General features: G+C 38.0%; 1 protein-coding gene across 2 annotated transcripts; it reads left to right on the top strand.

Moving 5' to 3' along the window:
* The first annotated feature begins 3,422 nt into the window (after window positions 1-3,422).
* Window positions 3,423-10,591, top strand: LOC126367380 (josephin-2). 2 transcript variants are annotated; one of them, XM_050010886.1, is made up of 4 exons: window positions 3,423-3,702; window positions 4,007-4,176; window positions 5,721-5,901; window positions 8,160-10,591. In XM_050010886.1, exons 1-4 carry the CDS (start codon window positions 3,622-3,624, stop codon window positions 8,418-8,420), a joined length of 693 nt encoding a protein of 230 aa, XP_049866843.1. In that variant the 5' UTR covers window positions 3,423-3,621; the 3' UTR covers window positions 8,421-10,591. The 2 variants fall into 2 exon arrangements, with proteins under 2 accessions (XP_049866843.1, XP_049866842.1); XM_050010885.1 differs by having other exon boundaries at window positions 3,433-3,702; window positions 4,004-4,176.
* The last annotated feature ends 962 nt before the right edge of the window (window positions 10,592-11,553 follow it).

The following is an 11,553-nucleotide window of genomic DNA, read 5'->3' as shown; positions in this document are numbered from 1 at the left end:
AGGGCCTTATCATTTAAATGACTCAAGAAGGAATACGGGATCCCATCGCAGCCCGGGGCAGAATCTTTTACCTGTGACAGAACACCCTTGAGCTCTTCAAGAGAAAAAAGACTGCCGATACCAAAAGTAGTCGGAGATATAGCCGGTAATATAATGTTCTGAGGCACAAAAGGAGGCGCCAGCCGATCCAAGAAAGGATCAACCAAAGAAGAAGGAAGGAAACCTGAATTAGTATCTCTGAAAGCGGATCTAAATCTTCTGATATTCTGCCACACTAGGGATGGCCGAGTATCAGGAGACAGAGCCAAGCAGAAATCCTTCCAACTTTCATACTTCTTTTTCTTAAATAACTTTCTAGTTTCTTTCATAATTATAGATAATGAATTAAAATTTTCATCTGTAGACAATTCACGGTATATTATTTCTGCTTTCTTTCTCCTTCTGATAGCTTCTGTGCAATCACTATCCCACCACGGAGGGGATGGGATGTAACCAGAGGGCCTGCTTTTTATTGGGAAAATTTCATCGGCAACTTCAATAAATGCTTTGGCAAATGCTTCAGCACATTGTGTTTCAGAGTCCTGATCAATTTTCGGAAGAGAGCAAATTCTACTTTCCAATATAGAACTAAAAGTAACCCAATCCGCGTTATTGAGATTATGTTTTAGAAAGGAAGAACGCTTAATACTAGGGGTCAACCGGAATGGAAATGTAAGAGATATTGGATAATGATCACTACCGTAAGTAGATGATAAGGGGCTCCAGCTAATTGTAGGGGCTAGAGATGGAGAGCAGATAGTAAGATCCGGAGCACTAAAACCTTGGGCAGGAGAAGTTCGACGGGTTTGAGAGCCATTATTTAATATACATAAATTGTGAGAATCTATAAGATCCAAAATATGGGGACCATAAGCATTTGGTGCAGTACTTCCCCAAGAGGGATGTTGGGCATTAAAGTCGCCTAATAAAACGAACGGCTTAGGTAAAATAGATATGATAGAATCTAGTTCACGAAAGACTGCGGAACAAGGTTTAGGTATATATATAGATACAAAACAAATATTATTTACAATAGCTGCAATCATAAACAAATTGGTACTATGAGGAGGAAGAATAAAATGAGAAAAATTAAGAGGATGACGAACAAGTAGAGCTACGCCGTCATGACCATCAGATCTATCTTCTCTGAGGCAAGCGTAACCTGAAATCTTAAATGTATATTGAGGTTTCAGCCAGGTTTCCTGTAAACCTATTATAAAAGGTTTATATTTATTTACAAGATGAACAAGTTCATTTTTTCTAGCATTAATGCTTAGACAATTCCACTGCAGTGCAATGGCCAACTGGTCCATTAACGGATGGTGTTTTAGAAAAAGTGTCAAGTAAAGACGCAGCGTTGGACGGTACATTATTGTTATTAACATTACATTGGGACAATAATTTAATAAGAGCCATAATTAAATCTGTGATTGACATTTCAGATGTATTATTATTTTGGATGACGGCACATCCATTGGAGGGTGCAGGCATATTCCTATCAGCAACCAAGGCAGCGTGAGCTACCTTGTCGTAGCCAACTCCGGGTTTAGGTAAAGATTTTCTTTCGGTAAAAACAGTTTTCTTGTACGAGAAATGATTATTGCTGGTATTGGAAGGTTGACTGCCATTTTCTATGGTACTACGAGAAGCCGAAGCCAAAGGTGGCACGCTCGGAGATGACAATAAAGCATCCGCATACGATAGCCGAGATATAGGCGGGTGAAGCTTAGCTGCTTCCAGATACGACAGGCAGTTCTTAGCCATAGATTCTTTTATGGACCTTTGTCTTTCAAATTCTAAACATTTTTTGCTATTTGCAAAGTGAGGACCTTTACATAAGCAACAATAAGCTTGTTCTTCTGACACTGCACAACTTGCTCCTGAATGTCCTTGACCGCATTTGTAACACCTTGGCCCAGAATGTGCACGACAGTTATCTTTGACATGACCAAAGCGGCAACAATTGAAACATTGTATTGTCGGGAAAATGTACAACTCTACAGGTAAAGAAGTATAACACATAAAAATGCGCTTGGGCAAAACTTGTCCGTCAAAAGTTACCACCACTGACTCAGTAGCTTTGAATTCAGCTTTACCTTCAGTAATTATTTTGCGTCGTATTCTTCTAATTTTTAATATTGGGCCGCAACCAATCGGAACATTAATGTTTGCCTGGACTTCATCATCTGACCACTCTGATGGCACACCACGTACAATACCAACCCGTGTAACGGAAAAGGAAGGAATGAAAACTTTGTAGTTTTGCTCTACTAAAGCTGGATTATTTAGAAATTGGTTGGCATCCATGTATTTTGAAAACGACAAAGAGAGCCGATTTCGGCCAATGCGTTTCAGGCTACCATTTATGATACTTGGCACAGAATGATTCTTAAGGAATTTGCCAAAAGTAACTGGATGTAGTGAAACACTGTCCTTGGGATCAGTTTGCTGTTTTTGAATGTGAACAATATAAGGAGCTGCATCGGATTGTACAAATTCACCTCTTGAAATGGGATTTGTTAAAGACTTTTCAGGGTTGCTTAGGGATGGTTCCGGTTGTTGACTAGGAGATTGAGTGGTGGTGACGACAGGCCTGCTATGAGGAATTGTATGAGGAGCTATAAATTCAGTCGACTCTAAAGTAGTAGAGCATTGGCACTCATCATCTCTATTAATCATGGTATTTCCGTGTTTGCGTTTATGTTTGCGACTTCGCTTATTGCAGTGACTACATACTGAAGTACGAGCAAGACGTTTACGAGATTTACACGTACTGCGGTCAACGGTCATGGAGCCATCAGTATCCATGCCCGTATCCACGCTAGACTCGTCATTTTGGGATATAGTTACAGTGTGGCTTACATAAGGTGGGTGACCAGACCCGCCCGGGTCTGGATCCCCCACGGGATCCATAAGAAAAATACAGTAAAAGACTTACCAAGAGTCCAGTATATATATGACACAGAAACTAAAGAAATTATAAAATATATACAAAAATAACAATTTATAGAACACTATACACAATATTTATTGATCCTACTGATCCAAACCTTACAGAAATCTACTAAAATTAGAAAATTAACACAAAAAGCCAAAAAACACGACCGCCAAATTCGATGTTTCCCGCGCTTTTTTTTCTGCCCAAAGGTTATTCCTGGTGGAAAAGGAAAACCTTAAAGCTCATGCAGCCTAGTCTGACGACATATTGATTGTAATTTATAATTTATTGAATGTACCAAGTATATTTGTTTGCAACTTTTGTTTGTTATAACATATTGTAACAAAAAGATATATATTTGTGTTACTATTCGTCTTGGTAAGTAGAATGAAGTGTGTGACGCTGTATAAAGATGAATGGAACGTTTCGAATAAGCGACAATAAAAAAAAAGAATGTCAAAATCAAAATTGTCTACAAAATTGTCAAGTGCAGCAAAAATCGGGAAAGCTAAATTATCTTATTTTCTCTGTAAATTAAGTAGTGTAAACAGTTCTTCTTAACATAGAATAATTATTAAAATCCGACGGAACATATAATATGTGTATTTGTTGATAGAAAACATGTTAAATGTGACATAAACGAGATGAGTTCAAAACCTACAATTTACCATGAAAAACAGGTTAAAGAGCTATGTGCTTTGCACGCACTTAACAATTTATTCCAGGTAAGTTAGCGGCTTGTTATTATTTCCGTAACAAGGTCGTATTGACCATGAACTCCACACTATCATAATGTAGTAATACTAGTAATGTAAACAGAAAATTGAGCGGCTATTAAATTATTCGTACAACTTGAATTATGTTTTAATTTCTGAAATAATATATTTTGTAACAAATCCGATTTTTTGTTCTTTAAAATGACTTAAAAATCCTATTACTTCAATGTTAAATAAGTATTATATTTATTTCTTGTGTGCAAAAATCCTTATTAATTTAAAAAGTAATGGATGTTGATGCGACTTTCAGCAGAAAGGCTCATATTCTAAATCGGAACTGGATGCAATATGCAGCCGGTTGTCACCAAATGTGTGGATCAACCCACACCGGTCTATGCTGGGGCTCGGCAATTACGACATCAATGTCATCATGGCGGCATTGCAGAAGAAAGACTGTGAGGCCATCTGGTTTGACAAGAGAAAGTGAGTGCTATTTATTATTCTCATATTAGTAACAATAAACACCCTAATTACATTTCACTACTGGGCATAGGCATCCCCTTAATCAATTTGAGTGGGTAAAACCACCACACTGCTCCACTGTGGGTTAGTGGAGGCTTCAATATTCTTTTGAATTTAATGGGGAAGTCATGATTACTCTTGCCGTACTTACTAAAAAGACATTTGCAATTTACAAAATGTAAAAATGTCTATTAATTGATGAATGTGAAGGAAGCAAGAGAAGTGTGTCAGGATCAAAACAAATGGAATTCCATAGTCTCTGTTTACCCTGGTGGGAAACAGGCGTGAATTTTTGTATGTATGTGTAAAAATGTTTATTATCTGTACAAGGAGATTAGGTTTTTAAACAATTTTTTTATTTTAGAAATATTTGGAAGATTAAGAAATAAGATTGTTGAAATTGTATAACAAGTATTATAAATTGAATAAATTATTTTATGAAATAAGCAATTTATAAATCATGAACAATTTCTAATAGAACACGAGTCATCTTTGGTCTAATGATTGACATTATTAGCTAATAATCTAAGTTGCTAAAGTAAAAAGAACTATGTGCATGTTGTGAGTGGGTGCATTTTGCTATTACCCTTTTGAAGTAACTTACACACTTGCACTGAAGTGAATGATGAATGTCATTTATTACTATAACAATACATATCATCAATCATTTAACTCCACCTTTGCAATTCATAACAGAGTACTAAAGTGGAATAAAGAGTTTGAAAACTGATATTGAGTATTTTCTTGGAAATCTTCTTTTAAAATAACGGAGGCGAAACGAACGCCAGGTCCGCTTGTTGGTTGGCATATGTATGCTCATGGAGCTCCTAATTTTATTTTAAGTTATAGCCGTAATTTTCTTATTTGCCTAAAAGGAAAAGGACAGATGATTGATTACTGTTAATTTTAAAATTAAAGTGTGACTAATAAAATAGGCAATCCTCAGTTTAATGTATGCTGTCAACTTAATTGTGTTGGGCCAATATACAATTTTAGGAGGGTTTTTAAATTTCTGCCTAAAATTGATGTGTGTTCCATAAATTTTAAGCCTGTCGATTACCTGTCCCTTTTTTTTTCAGCGGAAAAGAAAATGATAGGTATAACATAAAATAAAATTAGATGGTGTATACAGGAACTAGCACCATTAAAAATATATATAATAAAACAAGGGTAATAATAATTGTATACAAATTGCTACTTTCTTGCAAAGGTTTGAATCTACTCTGAATATAATCTTCGTTCAGCTAGTCACTTAGTTTCTGTACTGTATTTTGTATTATGTGACAAAATCATCATCTCACTCCCAATGAGCCGACAAAACTTGTGGTTCCACACGGAATTTATTAATTCACTTTGTCACTTCTTCTATTGTGTGGGGTGAGAGGTGGATGACGTCACTTGAGCCGCCATAGGCCTCTGACGTTTCAACTTTCACAATAAAACGCGTTGGACCCTCACTCCTATATCATCAATCAAACTTTACATTCATGATGACCACTCAACAGAGACCCCGCGTGCCTAAATCTGTCGCACATCAGCGGGTTCATCCTGAACGTGCCGTCGGACTACAAGCTGGGGTTTGTGATGCTCCCGCTGCGCCGCCGGCACTGGATCGCCATCCGACAGATCCAGGGCAATTTCTACAACCTCGACTCTAAGCTGGAAGTGCCACAACTTATAGGCAGGGTGAGTGCGTCATTCCTCTCTGTCATTGTTTCTGCCGTCGTCAGTGGCGCCCTAGGGCGGTGCGAACGGTGCGACCGCACCGGGCGCCGAAATACGGTGACGTCAATATCAACAAGACTGGTCCACCCTGGCCAGCAGCCACGTATCTAGAGGGGAGCAATTGGGTTTTGTATTTTGAGAGGCTGAAGAGCCCGCACCACCTAAATATTTGGCTAGGGCCACCACTGGCCGTCGTAGATGAATTATGATGATGATGATGTCCCACCAGATGTATCCGTCGACGGCGACACCAGTGTTAGCCTGGGCCCTTGCATGAGCATGAGCGTCATTAGCAGAACCAAATTTGGTTTTGAAAATTCTCTTGTAGAAGCACAAGGAGGCCTTTCTTCAACATTTTGGGACTCAATAAATGCATCAAGTTTACTAGTTTTTGTCGGATTTTTCCAGCGGTTTATTGATTAAGCTTGGCGAATTTTCCTTAGCGGGTTGGAAGGTCAGACAGGCAGTCGCTTCTGTAAAAAGCCAGACCTGACAATTTGTCAGGTTAGGTAACGGGAAAACGGGATAACGCTAGGGAGATGATGATTTGTATCGACGTTCTTACTAAAAATATCTACGAACTACCTTGCATTGTAGCTCTGCCCACCCCATTAGGCATAATGTGAACGTTACGGATAATTAGTTACATTTCGCTAAAAACATGTGCGATTTTTAATTTAGTCTAACCTCGGGGGCTAATTCTTATTCAACAACAACCTTGCGGCGAGCGGCAACAAGGTTAGACAAACAATGCTCAATTGGCTTGAAATTGTGAAATATTGTGTAAAATGTATAATGTGTCCATTCTAAAATGATGCCTCATTAGCGTACTTGCACCAATGAGGTATTAATTTATCCTAAGTGCAGTTTTAACTAACACAGTTGGCTCGAGCATTATAGACGGCGATACGGCTCACTACCTATCACGTAGGTCTGACAGAAAGCTCAGCTCATGTCATGACCCGATGACACCCTCATCAACAGTTACGAGCATCATATACAGTTTCTTATATGATGAGTTTGTATTTATCTACTCATAAGACCATGATGCGCCCGCGACACGGACGGTTTCCAAATTATATCGAAGGCTTCGAGCATTAGACGCAGTGACTGGCTATCTACGTAGATAGATGTCGTACGCCTATTGGGCGAAGACTTCGATATAAATCGCGGCATCGCGGCGTGCTACCCGTGCCGGGCCCGCTTGGTAAACATAATATATGGTTGGTATGCATATAATGGTTTTTAGTTGCGTTAGTTAGACGCCTAGCATACGCATTTCGATTTCCACTGTTTTTATGAGGTAGTAAAAATTCTTGCTAATTTATGCTCGATTAAACTACTGCGCAGGTCGATAAAAAAAAAACAAGTACAGTCGCAAGAAAACAATGTTCAAATTATTAAGTTTGCAAAGGCCTATAACCGTGGTTCTTACTGGACATGTGAGGAGCTTTGGCGGCTCAATAATAAGTGTAAGGGACACTCGTTATCTGCTGTAGTTATCGAGAACAAAGAAAGTGATGCTGGAATAAGGATTTAGTAGGCGCTGTCACAAAAAATCTCTTATACATATAACTTTTGAACGGCGTGTCGAGGAGTATTTATATATTTAGCGACAAATTTCGACAAATTTTCTGTGTAGTCAGAATCCCGATCCGTGATAGTGGCAATGCTAGGATAAGGGACACCAATAATAACGTTGGTCGATGAGGTTGGTAATGCTCCTCATAACCCAAATAGAAGAATATAGGATTGGGCGTAAATATAATATGACAGAATCCAAAGCTGGTTATAAATGTCATATCGGGGTCTACAGTAGGACTACCTAGGACTTTAAGATCCTTATAGGCTACTGATATCCATGAGAGTCGACATCTACCACCACTCCTCATCATAGTCTCTATAGCGATATCCCATTCCACAGGGTTCGCTTGCCTAACCTGAAGATTTGACAGATCCGGTTTTTCAGAAGCGATGGCTTGTCTGACCTGTCAACTCGAAGGGTTTCCTCGCGATGTTTTCCTTCACCGCTGAGAACGTGATAATAATTTATGATCCAAACATAAATTTGAAAACAAATCCGAAAACCATAGGTTTACGCCCGTGCTGGGATCCGAACCCGCGACCTCGCGAGTGAGAGTCAAGCGTTCCAACTAGGGTACCAACGCTCTGTCATTACTCCTAAAACTGGTCTTATTTGTTTTCTTTTCCAATTTCAGAGCAGCGAACTCATAGCATACCTCAAAGAGCAGCTGGAATGCAAGGAGAAGGAAATGTTCGTGATAGTGAGCAAGGAGGTGGAACAGAAGCACCTGTGGATCAACCAGACGTTGCCGAACGCCAACGACCAGCAGCTGGCCAACCACAGCCCAGCGGAGAGGATAGCCTCCTTCTCCACATACGACTACAACAACCGCGACGCCGAGTGCCTCAGAATAACCGAAGTGAGAAACTGTGTTGTCAGTAGAGAAAATTTCTAATAGTTAATAGCATTGGTAACCCCAGACTGCAAGTGATCGTATGGCAATTCATATGTGTTCAGTTTCGTGCGTGCGGAGTGTCCGGATGCCTTTTATAATCTGTCCGGCTTATTGTAAATAGTCTTCGTTCTCATGCTATAACAAAACCAGGTATGCTCAAAAGTGACAGCTAACATTTCAAGGTTAGCCCAGCTGACGTCATCCTATCCAGCGTTTCCATTTCGTAAAAAATAAATTACCCACGACCTTTAGTAAAAGATTTACCTATGGTTTTAATTTTTTTTTTACATGTGACAAGTAATAGTAGTAGTCCTTGGAATGTTGGAGATACCAATTTAATGGTAATACTCATGTAACATACATGGCGGCCTTTCATAGGATTGAGTATACCTGGTTTTGTTATACCATGTTCGGTCTGACGTAAATTTTTGTAAGGAGAGTTCTCAGCATTTAGGTACTTAAAGTATTATTTTATTTATTTGTTGTGTTATTCGTATTTTATTTTTGTTTTGCACATATATTTATTTGTTGATTTGATCACGTGTTATTGGTTTTTTATTTTTTTGTTTTGACGAATGCCTGTATATTGATTTTTGATGTATATTTTACTATGACATAGATAGGAAGTTGGTTATTTGTGATTGGGCATTCTTTTGTGATTGGGCATTCTGTTATCTCGAACGTCTCCACTACTAGTTATACGGCCTAACTTTGATCTTAAAATTATCATAGAGCAGTATCGTTACAAATTACTGCGACAATAATGTAAGAATATTTTGATCACGATCAACTCGACGATGATAAACGAATACCGGTAGTAACCTCAACGATAAGTAAATCTTTTAAACCCAAGAACATTTTTCACATATTTCACGCACTATAACAGAGCCGTCACGACTTTCTGCGGTTTTCACTTTGTCTAGACAGGAAGATGCGACTAATACACGACCATAATTCTTATCGGGGTGAGGAGTACCACAAATCCCAGCTTTACATCCTCCTGCAGATCAGGCTGTATGGCTGTGTTCCTTTGCCTTCTCCTTTGAAAAATAAAAATAATCTGCTACTACATTATCCTTGTCTACCCTCAACAGAGATAAATCACTAACACATGTAACACGTGGCTATATATGACTTAACACAAGCTTACTGCCCACTGTACAAAACATTTCGTAGTTTCGAATTAATCGTGATCAAGTTAGTAAGTGTGAGATGTGACGTCGACGATCATGGCTTAGAATAGTTCGTGTACTGATCGCCTCTAGTACGGAGACATTATAACCAAAACAAAGCCAAATATTATATCAAAATATTGTTCCATATTAAAAGCTGAACCAGAAACATAAAAACCGCCATTTTGCGTTTAAAATAAGAACTATCTTTTTCTACCATTTTTTGGTAGTTTTTGGCCTAAATTCATGGATCACAAGCCAATCTTTTTACGAAAAATCCGTTAAATAAATTAAAAATTCAGTAACATCGCATCTATTACGTGGTTTTTATATTTTTGGTAAGGCGATAAATATTAATTTAAATAAGCAGTGTATGAATATTTACATACGTACATATCATCGCACATTTCCTAATAGATAGATCAGTAGAGTTATTTCTATAATTTTATTGTATGTGAATGTTTGTATGGTGTTTATATCATAAGCCACGATGTTCAGACGGCAATGCGTGTTTTTTTCTAACACATTTTATAAAAAAGTGACTTGTTCTTTTCAAAACATTAGTCTAATCTCGATTCGTCAAAAAGTCCCAAAGTAAAACGAAAACCTGTTCAAATATTCAACATTTCGTGTGTCTCAACAAAAATACGCTTCGCGGTCTTGACACGTGACTTTAGTATCAACCAAATAAATAGGGTATTAATGTAACGAAGTCCATATAATATAGAAGTAATTATATGAAATATTCAACTTTCTTTGATACACAAGTTACTAGCAAATAATATAACTAGACATTCGAAAATAAACTGTTGCCGTGTCTACTCAATGTTGATTTCCGCACAACTTGTAACATTTGACTATAACATTCCTGAGTGACGGACATCACATTTCGATCATCGTTAAAATCTCACAAAGACTTTTTTACTCTCTTTTAACTTTTACCTAAAGTGTTGTAAATAGAAAATATTTTTCCAAAAAAAATAGAAAGTGTGATGACGATGTTTTTGTTTTATTTTTGTCATCGATATATTCTCTGTCGGATTGGGAGTAAAGTGAAAAACTCGTAAAAACAGAGGGTCTAAAGAGGCCACATTGAAGCATAGATGAATTGCTTCATTGTAGCTTCTTCAAAAATCAATTTTGCTATTTGACAGAAATCGGACTCATTTATACAACGTAATTATTATGGGTAAACGCATTGAAGGTAATTTTATATGTACAAAAAGTGTTTTTTAGATGAATTGCTTCAATGTGGCCTTTTTAGACTCCCAGAACACGTTCAGCACTTATTTATTTCTAATTATAGATACCAGTTACACAGATCCATCCTCCCATTTTAATCAATGGAATTGATATATTTTTACCACAGCATTCTTTACTAACTGGTTAGTAAAAAAATGGTCAATAGTAATCCTGAGACCAGGGTAGATGAGGTCAGTCATTGATCTTATAATCACAACCCACACGAGAGGAAATTGACGAATAGAGAAAATTAAAATCGAACGAAATTCTGTCTCGGACGGGACCCGCTGCTCTTGTCAAGCCGGGACGAGCATGTTAACAATTACGCCACCGGGTCCTCCACCTGTTCATGCGAAATTCTTTCGATCTATGTACAGTCATGAGCAATATAATGTACCCACTCTAGGACTCTGTCGCACTAACATATCTGACATTTAGTGAGACTTACAGTTCAATTTGTGAAAAAAGTTAATGTGACATGGTACCAAAGTGTATACATATTAATGCTCGTGACCGTATGTGTGTGTGTGTGTGAGGCAAAGCCGGCGCCATCTATCTAGAATATAGAGTAGTACTATTATTTAAGACGTCGGCTTAATTACTATAGATAGATCGAAAGAATTTCGCATGGACAGGAGGACCCGGTGGTGTAATGGTTAACACGCGCACGGGTAAGTGCTATAAAAATCAGATTTACGAATATCACCATCAAAAGATAT

This window comes from Pectinophora gossypiella, chromosome 6 (assembly GCF_024362695.1).
Source record: "Pectinophora gossypiella chromosome 6, ilPecGoss1.1, whole genome shotgun sequence".
Taxonomy (NCBI): Eukaryota; Metazoa; Arthropoda; class Insecta; order Lepidoptera; family Gelechiidae; genus Pectinophora; species Pectinophora gossypiella.
The sequence above is the reverse complement of the archived record's forward strand: the minus strand, read 5'-3'. Positions and strand labels throughout refer to the sequence as shown.

What these genes read in the sequence shown, in the direction of transcription:
- LOC126367380 (XM_050010885.1), top strand. Translation starts at nt 3,622, where the DNA reads ATGAGTTCAAAACCTACAATTTACCATGAAAAACAGGTTAAAGAGCTA. An exon ending in ATCTGGTTTGACAAGAGAAA is followed by an intron (nt 4,177 to 5,720) that starts GTGAGTGCTATT and finishes ACCACTCAACAG; the next exon opens with AGACCCCGCGTGCCTAAATC. An exon ending in TGCCACAACTTATAGGCAGG is followed by an intron (nt 5,902 to 8,159) that starts GTGAGTGCGTCA and finishes TTCCAATTTCAG; the next exon opens with AGCAGCGAACTCATAGCATA.